This window comes from Mandrillus leucophaeus, unplaced genomic scaffold (genome assembly GCF_000951045.1).
Source record: "Mandrillus leucophaeus isolate KB7577 unplaced genomic scaffold, Mleu.le_1.0 Scaffold67, whole genome shotgun sequence".
Taxonomy (NCBI): domain Eukaryota; kingdom Metazoa; phylum Chordata; class Mammalia; order Primates; family Cercopithecidae; genus Mandrillus; species Mandrillus leucophaeus.
In genome coordinates, this window is record NW_012107252.1 from 185677 (window position 1) to 204422 (window position 18746).

General features: G+C 38.7%; 1 protein-coding gene across 3 annotated transcripts in view; it reads right to left on the reverse strand.

The window, feature by feature from the left end:
* SCMH1 (sex comb on midleg homolog 1 (Drosophila)) overlaps positions 1-13920 on the reverse strand; it is a 177971-nt gene extending 164051 nt beyond the window's left edge. For all 3 annotated transcript variants that reach the window (XM_012001714.1, XM_012001712.1, XM_012001711.1), the window contains exon 1: positions 13788-13920. Coding sequence is in view for 2 of the 3 variants with exons in the window: in XM_012001712.1 (XP_011857102.1) it covers positions 13788-13800 (13 nt within the window). In the remaining variant the exon portion in view is untranslated. The remainder of the gene's footprint in view (positions 1-13787) is intronic.
* Positions 13921-18746: the final 4826 nt, after the last annotated feature.

Here is an 18746-nt window from a genome sequence, read left to right on the forward strand (position 1 = left end):
TGTCCTTTGTAGGGACATGGATGCAGCTGGAAACCATCATTCTCAGCAAACTATCACAAGCACAGAAAACCAAACACCGCATGTTCTCACTCATAGATGGGAACTGAACAATGAGATCATTTGGACTCGGGAAGGGGAACATCACACACCAGGGCCTATTATAGGGAGGGGGGAGAGGGGAGGGATTGCATTGAGAGTTATACCTGATGTAAATGACGAGTTGATGGGTGCTGACGAGTTGATGGGTGCAGCACACCAACATGGCACAAGTATACATATGTAACAAACTTGCACGTTATGCACATGTACCCTAGAACTTAAAGTATAATAATAAAAAAAAAAGAAAAAAAAAAGTAGTAAGTGGTATTGTAAATGGGACTGCTATTGTAAATGGGATTGTTTTTTTAATTTCTTTTCCGGAAAGTTCACTGTTAGTGTATAGAAATGCTGCTGACTTTTGTTAGTTGATTTTGTATCCTGCAACTTTACTGGATTTGTCTAATTCAAATGGTGTTTTGGTGCAGTCTTTAAGATTTTCAATATGTAAGATCAAGTTGTCAGCAAACAGAGACAATTTCATTTCACCCTTTCCTATTTGGATGCCTTTTATTTCTTTTTCTTGCCTAATTGCTTGGGCTAGGACTTCTGATACTATGTTGAACAGAAGTGGTAAGAGTGGGCATCCTTGTCTTATTCTAGATCTTATAGGAGAATCCTTCAACTTCTTACCATTGAGGACAAAGTTAGCTATGTGTTGAGGAACATTCCTTCTATACCTAATATATTGAGAGTTTTCATTATGAAAGGATGTTGAATTTTGTCAAATGCATTTTCTCCATCTATTGAGATGATCATGTGATTTTTGTCCTTCATTCTGTTATATGGTGAGTCACATTTATTCATCTGCATCACATCCCAAGGGCAAATTCCACTTAATCATGGTGAATGATTCTTTTAATATACTGCTGAATATGGTTTCTTAGTATTTTGTTGAAGATTTTTGCATCTATGTTCATCAGTGAGATTGGTCTGCAGTCTTCTTTTTCCTCTTACCATTCAGATAAAGCGAGATGTAGTCTTCTCTTGTATCTTTGTCTAGCTTTGGTATCAAGGTACTGCTGGCCTCATAAAATAAATTTTGAAGAATTCCCTCCTCTTCAACTTTCTGGAAGAGTTTGAGAAGGACTGGTATTTGTTCTTAAGTGTCTGGTACAATTCAGCTATGATGCCATTAGGTCCCAGGCTTTACTCTGATAGGAGACTTTTAATTACTAATTGAATCTCATTGCTCATAATTGGACTATTCAGATTTCTAACTGCTTTGTGATTCACTCTTCGTAAACTATATATTTCTAGCAATGTATTCATTTCTTCTGGTTGTTCAATTTGTTGGCTTATAACTGTTCATAGTAGTCTTCCATGATCCTTTGTATTTCTATGTTACCAGTTGTAATATCTCCTCTTTCAGTGAGTTTTATACTTTCATATGTTTTCACATTACTGATTAACGTTCTCTTCTGAATTCCCTTTAGCATTTCTTGTAAGGCTGGTCTAGTGGGGATAAATTCTCTGTTTTTGTTTGAGAAAGTCTTGATTATCCCTTTGTTTTTGAAAGACAGGATTGCTGTGTATAGCATGCTTTGCTAGCAGTGTTGGTTTTTGTGTGTTTTTTCCTTTCAGGGTTTTGAATAATATCATCATACTCTCTTCTGATCTGCAAGGTTTCTGCTGTGAAATCCACTGATAGCCTTAGGGTGCTTCCCTCACATGTGACAACTCACTTTTCGCTTGCTGCTTTCAACTCTCTCTAACTTATAATTTGATTACAACTTGCCTTGGTGTGGATCTTTTTAGGTTCATCTTATTTGGTGTTCTTGGACTTCCTGGATCTGGCTTTCTATTTCCTTCCCCAGGCTTAGGAAGTTTTCTGACGAAATTTCTTTGAATATATTTTATTTCTTCTCTTTCTGACATATCAATAATGCATATGTTGTCCACTTGATGGTGTCCCACAGGTCTCATAAACTCTATTTAAACTATCCTTTTCATTCTGCTTTCTTTTTGCTCAGATTGGATTTTTTTCAATGACCTGTCTTTGATTTCATCAATCCTTTCTTCTGCTTCATCGAATCTGCTGTTGAACACCTCCATTGAATTTTTTAGTTCAGTTATAGTATTTTTCACATCTTTGATGTCTATTTGGTACTATTTTATACTTTCTATCTCTTTGTCAAAGTTCTTAGTTTGTTCTTTCATTGCTCTTTTGACTTCAGTGAACATCTTTATAACCATTATCTTAAATTCTCTGTCAGGCGAATCACATATCTCTATTTCACTTGTGGAGATTTCTCTCTCTCTCTTTTTTTTTTAAAATAGATTCTCTGTTCTTTGATTTTTATATTAGTTTCTATGCATTAAATAAGAATATAACCTCTCCCCAACTTGTCAGACTGGCTTCATGTAGGAGAAGGATCTCACCAATCCATCCAGCCAAAAATTTTAAGGCACTCTCTAATCTCTGTGTTTATTCAGACTGCTGTCTCTTTTATGATGGTTCCCTCAAGCTTAGGATGTGCCACATTCTGTCAATATCCCCACAATACCATAGAGTAGGAGCCAGAATCTCTAGATGTAGCTGGAGATGTTGAGGTACTGAATGGGTTTTCCATTTCCTTCTATCTTCACAGTTGAGCCTGGGCATTTATGTCCCACTCTCCCTGCACTAAGCTAACAAAATCTGTGGCAAAAAACTGTACTCACATTCAGGTTGCACCCTCTGATCCTGGGGAGAAGCTCATAGAAGTGGTCCTACTGTACGTCCCCCTTTTTGTTTGCTGTGGTCTAAGGCTACTCAGGAATGCAAAGCTCCACTGATTCCCAAATCTTGTCCCTTGGGTGGAAGCTATAGAAGTTGTGGCACTTGAGGCATGACCAAACTCCTTCGAGGAAGAATGAGTAGCCTTGGATTTATCACTGAGATTAGCTAGAGGACTACTGTTTGTTTTCCCATCAGATCCCAAATGCAAGTTCATCAGAAGCCAGGCTGTCAAGTAGCCACTGGAAGTATGTGCTATAAGCCCCTTTTGGAGAACAAATGGGACCTACATGTTCCTACTTCCTTTCTGTACTGCTCATAAGAGGTATGATCTCTGAAGGTATTTGTATACCTATTTAAAGCCATCCCATTGTTCTGTGATCTAGAAAAACTCATCTATGCCTAGTCCCCTTGGCTCCCAGAGCTAAGATGTTTAGGATGTAATCCTTTGGGAGATAGCTGTAAAAGTTGGGGCACTCATGTGGACATATGCTTATCAGGGTGGTGTCAGGTTAATAGCTGTCTACCCCTTTAATTCCTGAATGCAAGTTATTTGGAAGCCAGGCTGGCAAGTAGTCACCAGAAGAGTATGTCATAAACCCCTTCTGCGGAAAAATCGGGGGCTACATTTTAAGCTTCTTCTCTGCACTTCTCCTGGGGAATAAAGTCCAGGGATGTGCTTCTGTACCTGTATAAATCTGCTGCTTTTTTCCTGCAGAGGTCTAGAGATCTGCATAGGCCAATCCCTTCTTCTCCCAGAGCTGAGAGGTTTAGGATGTAGACCCTTGGTGGAAGCTGTGTAAGCTGAGGTATTCAATGTGTGGACAAACTCTTCCCAGGCTGGAGGCGGGTTAATATTTGACTGCTCCTAAACTCCCCCAATGTAAGTTAGTTAGAAGCCAAACAACCAAAAAGCTGCCGGAATAGTGTGTCATAAACTCCTTCTGGGGGCAAACAGGGGGCTTCATTTCTTAAGTCCCTTCTATGTATTGCTCCTGGGGGATGAAAGCTCTGAAGTGCTTAAGTGCCCATATCTAACTGCTGCTTTTTTCCTGTGGTCTAGAAAGACTTGCATATGTCTAATCCCCTTTGCTCCCAGAGTTGATGAATTAAGAGCCAGACCATGAAGAATCTTAAGTTAGGATGCTATATGTGGGGTTAAAACCCTCCTCTCCATGGGGAGAAGTTGGATGTTGGGGCTTCCCTTCCCAATTTTATGGCACAATGCCCAGGATGGGGTCTGGCCCTAGTGTGCTTCAGTTTTTCCTACCCATTCGATGAGGATGTTTCCTCAGTTGCCCCACGGGTAGGAATTTTTCAACTAGTCTCTGACTTTCTCTGACAGAGAACTGATCCAAGAATAGATATTTATTTGGTGCATCCATGGGTGGAGGGAGAGTCAGGAGTTTCCTATTCTGCCACATTGCTGATCCTACTATCAAGTACCTCCTTTCTAACAGATCATTTGCACCAGCATTCTTACTGCTCTATTATTTCCTATCAATGAAAACCTAAAATAAACAAAACCTCACACCCTTCTCTTAATCCCACACATATCCCTCCTATTATATTCCTCTATTTCTTTGCTCTCCTTCACAGGAAAACTTAAGAGTTACCTGCAGTTATTGCCTCTTGACTACCTCACAGTTATTGCCTCCTCACTACCCCATATTATCACCTCATTCAAATAGGGTATGTCTGCTCACCACTCCATTAAGATCACTTCCAAATTCACATTTCCAGAACTGGAATCTTAGAATCCCACACACATTCACATATAACCACCTGTAGGCCATCTCTACATGGTTATCAATCAGATATTAAGAACTTAACATGACTAAAACAGAAGGCCATCCTCTGTCATCTTGTTACTTTTCATCTTCCCCAACCCAGTAAATGGCCCCTCCATTCCTTATTTGCATAGAAATTATGCATAAGTTCAGCAGCATGGACTTCCACATACCAAGGCCAATCTGGCGATGGCCATTGCTGAGTGTCCAATCTGCCAGTAGCAGAGATCAACACTGAGCCCCTGATACGGCACTATTCCCCAGGGTGATCAGCCAGCTACCCAGTGACAGGTTGATTACAATGGACTGCTTTCTTCATTGAAGGGACAGTATTTTGTCCAGCTGGAATAGACATTTACTCTGGATATTGATTTGCCTTCCCTGCATGCAATTCTACTGTCAAAACTACCAACTGCAGACTCACAAAATCCCTTATCCACCATTACAGACAGCACTGCTTCTGACCAAGAAGCTACACAAAGAAGTGTGGCAATGAGCTTATGCTCATGGAATTAACAATCTCAACATGCATCATCCTGAAGCAGCTGGCTTGACAGAACTATGGAATGGCCTTGTGGTAAAACCCCGTCTCTACTAAAAATAAAAAAAAAAAAAGCACACACACACAGACACACAAAAGATGCAGTTACAGTGCCAGCTAGGTGACAGTACTTTTACTGTCTTCCAACAGCTGTATAACATACATTCTTTTCATCAGAACATAGAACATTCTCCAAATTAGACCATAAGTAAATCTCACCAAATTTAAGAGAACTGAAATCATATCAAGTATCATTTCAGACCACAATGGAATAAAAATAGAAATCAATAACAAGAGGAACTTTCAAAATCATAGAAATACAAAGAAATTAAACATGTTCCTGAAAAACCAATAGGTCAATGAAGAAATTAAGAAGAAAATTTTAAAGTTTCTTGAAACAAATGAAAAAAGAAACATAACATACCCAAACCTATGGGATACAGCCAAAGCAGTATTAAGGGGAAAGACGGCTGGGTGCGGTGGCTCACGCCTGTAATCCCAGCACTTTGGGAGGGTGAGACAGAAGGATCACTTGAGCCCAGAACTTCAAGACCAACCTGGGCAACATGGCAAGACCCCATCTCTACAAAAAATACAAAAAGTTAGCCAGGATGGTGGTACATGCCTGTGGTCCCAACTACTTGGGAGGCTGAGGTGGGAGGATCTATTGAGAGGTTAAGGCTGCAGTGAGCCATGTTCATACCACTGCACTCCAGCCTGGGCAACAGAGTGAGACTCCATCAAAAAGAAAAAAAAAAAAAAGCTCTACCAAAAAATTCTTAGAACTGATAAACAAATTCAGGAAAGCTGCAGGACACAAAATCAACATATAAAAATCAGTAGCACTGAACCAACAATGAATTAGTAAAACAACAACAACAAAACAAATCAAGAAAGCAATCTCATTTACAATAGCTATTAAAAAAAAAAAACCTACGAATAAATTTATCCAAGGAGGTAAAAGATCTCTACAAGGGAAACCACAGAACACTGATGAAAGAAATGGAAGAGGACACAAACAAATAGAAAGATATCTCATGTTCATGGATTGGAAGGCTTAATATTGTTAAAATAACCATACTACCAAAAGTCGTCTATAGATTCAATGCAATCCCTATCAAAATACCAATGACATTCTTCACAAAAATAGAAAAAAATTCTAAAATTTGTATGGAACCATAAAAGTTTCCAAATAGCCAAAGCAAACCTGAGCAAAAAAGAACAAAGCTGGAGGCATCACACTACTGGATTTCAAAATACATAACAAAGACATGGTAAACAAAACACCATGGTACTGGCATAAGAACACACATATATACCAATGGAACCCAGAATAGAGAACCCAGAAATAAATCCATGTATTTACAGCCAACTGATTTTTGAGAAAGGCATCAAGAACATTCACTGGGGAAGGGACAGTCTCCTCAATAAATAAAGTTTTTCTCCACTGGGAAATAAAGTTTTCTCCACTGGGAAAACAGGATATCCATATGCAGAAAAATTAAACTAGACCCCTGTACATAAAAATAAAACTAGACCTCTCACCATGTACAAAAATCAATTAAAAACAGATCAAGACTTAAATGAAGGCCTGAAACTATAAAACTACTAGAAAAAAAACACAGGAGAAATGCTTCAAGACATTGATTTGGGCAAACATTTTATGGAGAAGACCTCAAAAGCAAAGGCAACAAAAGCAAAATTACACAATTAGACATCATGAGATTATATCAAACTAAAAAGCTTCTGCACAGCAAAGGAAACAATCAACAGAGGGAAAAGAGTGCAGAATCAGAGAAATATATGTAAACTATTCATCCAACAAGGGATTAATATCTAGAACATGCAGGGAGCTCAAACGACAGCAAAAACCAAAAAACTCCCCCCAAAACACAAAACAACAAATAATCTGATTTAAAAATAAACAAATGAGCTGAATAGATATCTCTCAAAAGAAGACACAGAAATGGCTAACAGGTATATGAAAAAATGCTCAGCATCACTAATCATCAGGGAAATGCAAATCAAAACCACAATGAGATACCATTTTACCCTAGTTACAGTGGCTACTACTAAAAAGACAAAAATAAATGCTGACAAAAATGTGGAGAAAGGGGAACTCTTATTCACTGTTGGTGGTATAGTAAATTAGTACAGCTACTACGGAAAACAGGATGAAGGTTCCTCAAAAATCTAAAAAGAATACTACCATGTGATCCAGCAATTCCAATACTGGGTATATATCCATAGGGAAGGAAATCAGTATGTCAAAAAGTTATCTGCACTCCCATGTTTATTGCAGCACTATTCATAATAGTCAAGATATGGGATCAACCAAAGTGTCCATCATTAGATAAATAAATAAAGAAAATATGGTATATACAAACAATGGGATACTATTTAGCCATAAAAAGAATGAAATTCTGTCATTTGTGGCAGCATGGATTAGCTTGTAGAACACCAGGTTAAGGAAATAAGCCAGGCACAGAAAGAGAAATACCACATGTTTTCAGTCATATGTGGAAGCTACAAAAGTAGACCTCATAGTAGACAGAATAGTGGTTACTAAAGGGAAAAAAGGGGAGGTAGGGGGACAAATATAAAAGTACAGCTAAATAAAAGAAGTAAGTTATAGTGTTCTACAGCACTATAGGTGACTATAATTAGAACTTATTGTGTATTTTCAAACAGCAAAAAGAGCGTATTTCTGAATGCTCCCAACACAAATAAATGATAAATGTTTGAAGCAATTGATATGCTAATTACCGATTCAATCATTACACATTATGTACATGTATTGAAATATCACACTGTACCCAATAAATATGTACAATTATGTTTCAGTTTAAAAATAATAAAAGACAAAACCAAAAAATCTCCAACTTTTTTTTTTTTTTAAAGACTGCCACCTAGCTACTCTGGGTTCCTCACGCCTCTGAGTCAACAGGTGAAGAGGGAGTTGCGGTGTTGTTGCCTGAGGTGATTCATCCGGACTATCAAGGAGAAACTGAACTACTACTCCACAATGGAAGAACTGAAGAGTATGTCTAGAATACAGGAGATACCTTAGGGTGTTTCTCAGTATTACTCCACTCTGTGATTAAGGCCAATGGATAACTACAAAAACGCAATCCAGGCAGAACTACAAATGGGCCAAACCTTTGGGTCACCCTGCTGGGTAAAGAATCATGAGGTTCTTGCAGAAGGCAAAAATAAAAAAATAAAAATAAAAAAAAATACAGAATAGGTAAGTTATAAATACCAGCAATAACCATGTGACCAGTACAGAAACAACTATAATTGTTCTGAGTATTTCCTCCTTATTTCATTATGAATGTTTGTTTGTATATATACACATATTAAGCAAATATCTTTGTGTTCTTTCCTATCTTTTCTTATCATGTAACAAAAGTTGTATTGACTTTATATCAATATTTAAGTGTTTTTAATTTTACATCATAATATTTAAGTTACAGACTATCAGGAGAAGAGTAAACATCACTGAAGAACTTCACTCTCCTGGGGAGGGGGTTAGTGTGTTTTCGGTTGTATGCAAGATAGCTGTTTATGTTAGGTAGAATAATGACCCTGTTACTATCTTCATTTGGAGATCAAATATGGCTTAAGGAAATACATATGGGTGCTGAGTTGAAAGGAGTACTTGTGATGGTCAACTTTATTTGTCAATTTAACTGGGCTAAGGAATGCCCAGATAGCTGGTAAATATTATTTCTGAGTGTATCTGTGGTTGTATTTCTTGAAGAGATTAACATTTGAATCAGTAGACTGAGTAAAGAATATTGCTCTCAGCAATGTGTGTGGGCATTATCCAATCCACTGAGGGTCCAAATAGCACAAAAAGGTGAAGGAAGAGTGAATTCTCTCGTTTTGTGAGCTAGGATATCCATCTTATCCTGTCCTTAGACAATGGAGCTCCTAGTTCTTGAGCCTCAGATCCCAAGACTTACAACGGTCCCCTCTGCCTTCCCCACTGGTTTTCAGGTCTTTGGCACTGAAGGCAGAGTTACACCATCAGCTCCCTGATTCTTAGGTCTTTGGACTCAGACTAATGGCACCAGCTTACACATAGTATATCATGGGATTTCTCAGCCTCTCTAATCCTGTGAGCCAATTCCCACAATAAATCTCTCTCTACCTACCTACCCAGCTCCCATTGTTTCTGTTTTGGGGGAGAACCCTACTACTAGGTCAAAATGAGTATTTTAAAACATAAAACAGATAAGGTCATTTCTCTTCTGAAGGACCTCCAATAGCTTCATACTCAGTTAAGGGTGCTTTACAAAGCCATGCAGGATTTGATTCCTGCCACCTCTCTAATCTTATCTGTTATGACTTCTCCCTTTTCTACTACATTCCAGCAACATTGGCCAGTTGTTTGCCTTCTCTCCTGGTTTTTACATCCCCTGTCTTTCTAGTAGCTTGCTATGCCTGTTTTCCTCTGAATCATTAGTAAAGATTAAAAACTAGATTAGGCTTTAAAATTACTGAAAAATATATTAGGGGATCATGATTAAATTTATGTTTAAAATTTTTCATAATTAGAAAACATATATTCTTAAAAATTAAACATACTATATATTCCATTTACATACAAGTTTTTAGTGCTATATTGCTTAAGTAAAGATGACCTACCAGTATACACAAAATTGATTAAAGGAAGCCACAACAAATAGAAACCAGGTTGAAAGATCATCAGTAAAACAATATTCAAAAGTAACCAATGCAATTTAAAAAAATTAGTCTAGCTTGGGCAACAGAGCAAGACTTGTCTCAAAAAAAAAAAAAAAAAAAGAGAAAAAGAAAGAAAAGAAAAGAGGAAGTATTCCAGTAAAGAAAACAAAATCCATATTCAGTTATGCAGCAAAATGAACAAAATAACAAATAGTTAAGGGCAGAAAGGCATCAAATGGTTCAAAAAGTTCAGTGGCCCATGCCTGCTATCCCGGCACTTTGGGAGGCAAGGCAGGAGGATTCATTGAGCCCAGGAGTTCGAGACCAGTCTCAGCAACATAGTGAGACCCCATCTCTACAAAAAAATTTAAAAATTAGCTGGGCGTGGAACCTGTGGTTTCAGCTACTTAAGAGGCTGCGATGGCAGGATTGCTTAAGCCCAGGAAGTCCAGGCTGCAATGAGCCAGGATTATGTCACTGCACTCCAGTCTGGGAAACAGAGCAAGACTCTGTCTCAAAAAAAAAAAAAAAAAAAAAAAAGAACAATGAAAAAGGAACTTCTAGCTTCTAGGAAGAAATAGACTCTTGGTACAAACTACTGAAACATGGAAAGCAGTACTCAAGAAAAAGAAACAAATGCATTACAAAATGTGTAATTTTTAAGTACTGCCATAAACTACTCAGTGAATCAGGTAACTGTCCCTCAGTCAGGCAACTGTCCCAAAATAAAGAGAATACAGCATCTGACAGAATTCTACACATTAAAAAAGGAGCTAGTCACCTATCATGTTTTCAAAGTGTTCTAAGAATAATGGCCATGTTTCAGAGTATATTCTAGTACACAGGTACTATTTAATAATCAGTTTCTGTCTTTCTTCTCTGGCAGTCCCTATCCCAGTTAACACAACAAATCAGAAACCTATAATCCCTCTTGCCCTCCAAATCCAACTGGTTATCCAATTCTGTCAGTTGTACCTCTAAAATAACCATCTCTTCTCTTTAATCTCCCCTGCCCCTATTCAGAGTTTAGGATTTCATTATCTCTCACGTTGATCAATAAAAACAGTTATTTAATTCCTTTGTCTGTTCTCACTGCTTTCCAATCATACATCAGTATTATTTTTCTAAAATACAAATCAGATAAAACATGTCACTAGCCCATTTAAAAGTCTTCAAGGATCAATCCCTAAACTGTATCCAGACATATATTCTTTCCAAGCTCATACAACTGTAAACTGCATCCAAACTCATACTCTTTCATACCTCTGGACCTTCCCCTTTTCTCTATTTGGGAAATTCCTATTTGTTCCTCACAGTCCAGGACAAATATTATTTTGTAACAGCTTTCTGGTGACAGCCCTAAACAAAGTAGTAGTGCCACCTCCTACATTTATGCCTGTCAGAGTGTCAGAGCTAAATAATCTTAAGCCAGTCAGTATTCCTAGAGTTCGGCACACAGCAAGCAGAAAAAAAAAAAAAAAAACTTGTCTTTTTACTACATGCAGAACGTTATGCAATGAGAGAAAAATTATCCATATTAAAAAGTCAATATTTCAATGCACACTCTCATCAAAACAATTGTGACATAGAGGATGATACCTAGAAGCCAGATGGTAAGATATGAATTATTCAAGTTAATAAACAATAACTGAAAACAGGTAACTTAAAACTACAGATAGTATGTAAGTTATATTTAGTTTTAGAATGTATTATTTTTTCTACCACAGATTTACCATTTCAGTCATGCTTTACCTAAGCTAATATTAAAAATGAACTTACCATTTTTAATGGGTACAGCTGCAGTTCTGCAAAATGAAAAAAGTTCTAGAGACTGATGATGGTGATGGGTGCACAACAATGTGAATGTCTTCAGTGTCACTGAACTGTACACTAATATTATTAAAATGGTATATTCTGTGTTAATGCATACTTCTTGAAATTAATTAATTTTAAAAAATAAACTTGCATTCCTGGGATGTCAGGGTCAGGGGAGGTTCAGAGGTTGCTGCACTGATTCCATTTCAGATTCAACTAATACTTACCATTACTATATATACCAGGCCCAGTGCCAGATATTTTCATATATTCCACCTCAGGTACTATTAGTATCTTCTTACAGATGACAAATTTAGGGCTCAATAAGTTAAACTGTGCCATAGAGGCAAAGAACCGATCAGCAAACAGCAATGAAAGATATGTAATAGTCCACAAAGGGTATAAATCTGACAATTAAAAAACTGAATTGAAATAATGCTCTAAATCCTGCTTATGTTTAGATTAATTCATTCAACAAACATTTATTACCACTGTTTGCCAGTCATTATTCTAGGCACTGGAGATATATCACTAAACAAATCAGATAGAAAACCCCTGTTCTAGTTTACCTGCTACTAGAATGCTCACCAGGGATTTCACAAAATGTAGTCTTTTGATTGGAGGCATTCGACAAAGCATTCACTACAGGGAAGCAGATGTCAGAGAGAGACTTTCTGACAATGAGAATTGTCCTGTAGAGGACTGGTTATACACTAAAATGTACAAGCAGAAAAGCTGAATGACCACTTATCACCAAAGATGCTGAAACTTTTCCAAGCTGAGAGAAAAATTCACAGGTTATAAAGGGAGATAACTAGATAAACTCCTAAGACCCTATTCGACCTTGAAATTCTGTTTCACTAAGCATCAAACAATATTACAGGAGCTGAGATATTATAGTAGCAACTATCTATATTTTATGTGTGTGTATTTGTGTTTGATCACATGTATATCTTAATTATGAACTATTTGCTAGTAAAGATTATGTCTTATTTTCCTTACTATCTCACATATCTAGGTCAATAAAATGAATCAATGAACGTAATATTATAGGTTTAAAGAGGGTAGCTTCCTACTAAATCTTGTACAATTTGGTATTTAAATTCCATTTCCAACTTACTATTTTCAAAATAACACTCTTAAAATTTTTGATATTTCCATACTGAAACTGCATTCATCCATGCTTCAAACGAAAAATTCATTGACTATCTAAGTTCCAGCCCTGTGTTAGGTAATAAGGATTAAAAAAACAACAAGGCACCCTCTCTTAGTCTAGAAGACAGAGAGTTACCTAAGTGTGATAAAGTGTTATGACCTCCCTAGTAGCTGGAACTACAGGCTCACACCACCATGACTGGCTATGCTTCTGTATTCTTTGCAGCAATGGGGTTTCGCTATGTTGCCCAGGCTGGTCTCCAATTCCTGGGCTCAAGCAATTGGCCCACCTTGGCCTCCCAAAGTGCTGGGATTACAGGTGAGAGCCCCCATGCCCCTTCTTCTTTTTACCTTTCTAAATGTGGCTACTAGAAAACTTTAAACTACATAAGTGGCTTGCATTGTATTTCTGTTGCCACAGCGAACAAATTCATTAAATAAGTTTCCTTTCTTAATAATTATTTATCATGTAGCCAAACTGTTACAGATTTTTTTTTTTTTTTTTGAGATGGCGTTTTGCTCTTGCTGCCCAGGCTGGAGTGCAACAGTGAGATCTCAGCTCACAGCAACCTCTGCCGCCTGGGTTCAAGCAATTCTGCCTCAGCCTCCCAAGTAGCTGGGATTACAGGCATGTGCCACCATGCTCGCCAGTTTTGTATTTTTAGTAGAGATGGGGTTTCTCCATGTTGGTCAGGCTGGTCTCGAACTCCCGACCTCAGGTGATCCGCCCACCTTGGCCTCCCAAAGTGTTGGGATTACAGGCATGAGCCACCGAGAAATATTTTTAACTATTTGAAAAGCAAAACTTCAAACCTCCTCTCCCAATCTGGAAAATTCATGCCAATGACAAAAATGACATCATGGCTATAAAGAAAAGGATAACGAGTAGTCTAATTAGTAGTGAGGAATTCCTTAAAGCCAGTCCTTGCTAGGTCTCTTAATCCCTCTTACTTCCAGGATAAGGTAAAAAGATACTTACCATTAGGCTGCATAGTCAATGGACTAAAAACCGGTCTAGGAGTTAAGAAGTTTGGGATTTATCCCTGGATCCACCAATACCTTGCTCTGACATCTGACAAGTCAGTTTCTCTGTATGCTAATTTCTCCATCTGTAAAACAGGTGGGTGGGGAGGAAAGAGAGGAACATTTATTACCTGTAAAGTACTGAGATCTCTAATTATTAACAAATTAGGCTACATTATAAGAAAAGTAGAAAATTTAGATACAGATTTTTTTGCTATTAGAATATCCTGGAGTTGCAAAGTACCTTACAGCAAGTACCACAGGCTGAATTTAGCTAAGCTTCTATATTCACAGAAATAAAGAATACAGATATTTGCTACATTTGGTCCCATGCAAATATTAAATTTAGTTTCCAGCTAACCAGGCTAAGCCAGAATATCAAAAGCCATTAAAAACCTATTAACATTGTGTTATGCGCTGAACTGTGTCTCCCTCAAATTCATACGTCAAAGCCCTACCCCTCAATGTGACTACATTTGGAGACAGGGCATTTAAGGAGGTAATTAAGGTTAAATAAAGTCATACAGGTGAGGCCCTAATCTGATATAATTGGTTCCTTTAAGACAAAAGGATGAGACATGAGATATCTCTTTCTCCCACACAGAAAAAAATGCTGCATGAGGACTCAGAAAGAAGGTGTCATCTGTAAGCTAAGGAGAGAGACCTCATCTCTAGCCTCTCCTGCCAGCATCTTGACACTGAACTTCCAGCCCCCAGAAGTTTGAGGATATAAATTTCTATTGTTTAAGCCACTCAGTCTGTGGTATTCTGTTATGGCACCCCAAGCACATGGTCACAGGACAAATGGGACTGTAGCAATTCTTTGGGAGTACCTCAGTTCCCCTAAAGAACTTTCACTCTTTTCTTTATTACAGTCAGAGTGGTAGTAAAGTAGAACAAAAACAAAGTAAAAACAAAACAAAACATGCTGAATTTGACGTTAAAATTTTACCCTGATTTGAATCTCAACTCTATCTTGCCTTAATGTTTATTTTCCCTTTAAGATGTTAGGCAGGTAACATGGCTGGACACGGTGGCTCACGTCCGTAGTCCCAGCACTTTGAGAGGCTGAGCCTGGCAGATCCTTGAGGTCAGGGGTTCAAGACCAGCCTGGCCAACATGGCGAAACCCCATCTCTACTAAAAACACAAAAATTAGCCAAGCATGGTGGCACATGCTTGTAATCCCAGCTACTGGGGAGGCTGAGGCATGAGAATCACTTGAACCCGGGAGGCAGAGGTTGCAGTGAGCAGAGATCATGCCACTGCACTCCAGCCTGGGCGACAGAGTGAGACTCTGTCAAAAAAAAAAAAAAAAAAAAGACTTTAGGCTAGTAACTTAACTGAATCTCAGTTTTCTTATTAGTCAAATAGGAACAATAATCCCAATGCTACCTGCTTCACTGGGCTGCTGTAAATAACAAACAAAAAATGGCTTTGAAAGTGCTTAACGGCTGGGTGTGGTGGCTCACACCTGTAAGGAGGTTAAGGCAGGAGGATCACCTGTAATCCCAGTATTTTAGGAGGCTGAAGTGGGGGGGATTGCCTGAACTCAGGAGTTTGAGACCAGCCTGGGCAACACAGTGAGACCCCATCTCTACAAAAAAATTTTTAAATTTAGCTGGGCATGGGGTACATGCCTGTGGCCCCAGCTACTCAGGAGACAAAAGTAGGAGGACTGAGTTGAGCCCAGGAGGCTGCAGTAAGCTGTGATCCCGCCACTGCACTCCACCCTGTCTCAAAAAAAAAAAACATAAAAATAAAAAGTGTGCAATGTGGATACCAAGGATTATTAAAGAAAAAACTGCTGTTTAATACCTTTCTCACAAGGAAAAGTCAGATCTCGAATAATACAATGTACTTACAAAAGGAACATCACAACCACCTGTTACTGGTTAGCACCCAAGGATTCTGTGTTCGCAATTTGACTGACGACTCTATGGAATATCTGCTAGAATGACTTCTACTTTGCCACTTCTTCCTTTGTTTTCTCTTATTGTTGACTGGGACCTTTAAAATTTATGGTAAGGCTGGGCATGGTGGCTCACATCTGTAATTCCAGCACTTTGGGAGGCTGAGGCAGAAGAATTGTTTGAGCCTACGAGTTTGAGACTCAGAAACATGGTAAAACCCCGTCTCTACAAAAAAATATAAAAATTAGCCAGGCATGGTGGTGTGTGTACCTACAGTTCCAGCGACTTGGGAGGTTAAGGCAGGAGGATCACCTGAGCTTGGGAGGTCAAGGCTGCAGTGAGCTATGATCATACCACTGTACTCCAGCCTCAGCAACAGCGAGAAACACTGTCTCAAAATAAATAAATAAATAAAAATAGGGCCAGGTGTGGTGGCTCACACCTGTAATCCCAGCACTTTGGGAGGCCGAGGCAGGCGGATCACGAGGTCAGGAAATCGAGACCATCTTGGCTAACGTGGTGAAACTCCCTCTCTACTAAAAATACAAAAAAAAATTAGCCAGGCGTGGTGGTGGGCACCTGTAGTCCCAGCTACTCGAGAGGCTGAGGCAGAAGAATGGCGTGAACCCGGGAGGCGGAGCTTGTAGTGAGCTGAGATTGCGCCACTGCACTCCAGCCTGGGCGACAAAGCAAGACTCCGTCTCAAAATAAATAAATAAATAAATAAACAAAATAAACAAAATAAAATAATCTTCTTGGAGGATGTGAAAGTTCTTGTATTTATTCCAAAAGATAGTAATGGCACTAAGGGGTTGGAATAAGAACAGTAACGTGAATCCTCAAAATGCATGTTTAGAACCCTGAAGCATTAAGAGATTAGTCTTAGGAATACCCTAGAAAATATATCCACTTCAATTTCTGAGAAAAGAGCACAAGAACGCAGACTACTAATATCCAAAGCAGTGCCTCCAGAGTACCTGGGATTATAGGCATGTGACACCATGCTTGGCTAATTTTTGTATTTTTAGTAGAGATGGGGTTTCGCCATGTTGCCCAGGCTGGTCTCAAACTCCTGACCTCAAGGATCTGCCAGCCCCAGCCTCTCAAAATGTAATGCAATGATGGAAATGTTCAATATTCCTGTTGTCCAATGGGGAGCCACTAGCCACATGTGGCTATTTAGGACTTGAAATGTAGCTAGTACAACGGAGTGCATTTTTTATTGTATTTAATTTTTATTAAATTTAAATTTAATTAGACAAACATGGTAGTGGCTACTCATTGCATAGTGCAGATCTGGAGAATGTAATGACTCCGTATTTCTGGAAGTCATTGAAAGAAGTATAATAGGTAGTAGAAAAATCCGTAAGGCTATGGCAGTATCCTTTCAAAATGTAATAAAACAATCACAACAGGCCACCCCTTGAAGCAAGGAAAAGTAGAAAAAAATTCTTCATATATTAAGATATAATTAAAAACTTAGTTACAAATTATCACTTGTATATTAACAACAGTCAAATTATTAATATATAACTATCATTTTAAGTGTTTACTACATGCCAGATACGTGTTAAGTATTTCAAAGAACAGGAAGGGAGGAATATTTCCCCTAGAAATGGAAACTGGAAAACAGAAAAAAAGATGCATCAAATGTACTTCTGAAAACTCAAAAAGAAAAGACAGAACTCTCAGTTTTAGATAAATCATAATACTATGCCAATATGCACAGGAATTAAAATGGAAAAGCTGTGAGCAGAACATCTGCTCACTGTGGTGATGAAGGACAAGCTACAGGCAGGCAGGACACAGGGAATTCATCTGGGATGCACCAGGCAGGGGACTCGCCTGGCATGCGCCATTGATCAGCCACTCTCTGATTAACAAGTTTTTTTGTTGTTGCTGTTTTGTTTTGAGACAGAGTTTCACTCTTGTTGCTCAGGCTGGAGTACAGTGGCGCAATCTCGGCTCACTGCAACCTCTGCCTCGCGGGTTCCAGTGAACCTCAGCCTCCCAAGTAGCTGGGATTACAGGTGCCTGCCACCAAGCCTGGCTAATTTTTTGTATTTTTAGTAGAGACAGGGTTTCGTCATGTTGGCCAGGCTGATCTCGAACTCCTGACCTCAGGTGATCTACCCGTCTCGGCCTCCCAAAGTGCTGGGATTACAAGGCATGAGCCACTGTGCCCAGCCAAGTATTCCTAGCACATCTCAGCCGATTCGCTGCCCCCAGCTCTCCTTCATTTACTTTTACTTTATTAGGAGATAAGTATGATGAGATGTAATATTCTTCTGGAATGATCCACCAGAAGAAGGGGGAGGAAGGAAACTGGCCAATCTCTTTCTCAAAGAAAGGAATAAATCCTGTCTCCTCCATGTAGCAGAGATGAACAAAGAAGAGGGAGCATATCTCTTTGGTGTCCCCCCCTCTTCACTTACTTTGTAGTAACTATACATCTTTATGTATGCAGAGAAGAACCCATGAGAACACCAGTACTTCCTTTAACAAGTAATCCAGCTACCAATAAGTGGCTAATGAAAATGCCATGACTTCCTTTGTCCTACAGGCAGTCCTAGTATTCTTTAACTATGTATAATGTTTACCCTTTCCAGAAGCTTGCAGAGGTGTGAGGCAGAGCATAAGAGAAGCTAATGCTTTTTGGAATGCTTCGGACTCATGCTTCTTGAACAGAGAAGTTCAGTGGTTCCTATAGTGCCAAATCATAGTTGCTAGCAGATATATATGGATCTGATGTCATTAAATAATGCAACAGCATCATCATTATTTCAGTCAATATTTGGAATAAGGACAATGACAGTTCCGGATATTCCACTCCTGCCAGTCCAAACACATCAGAAGTAGGATTTTATGTTTAATTCTAGGTCCTATATTTTGAATGAGATACAGATGCACAATCTCATTTAAAGGAAAGCAACAAGGAGAGTGAGAATTTAAGAAACTAGGGAAGGTTAACTAGAAGGAAAGACTCAGGGGAAACATGAGAAC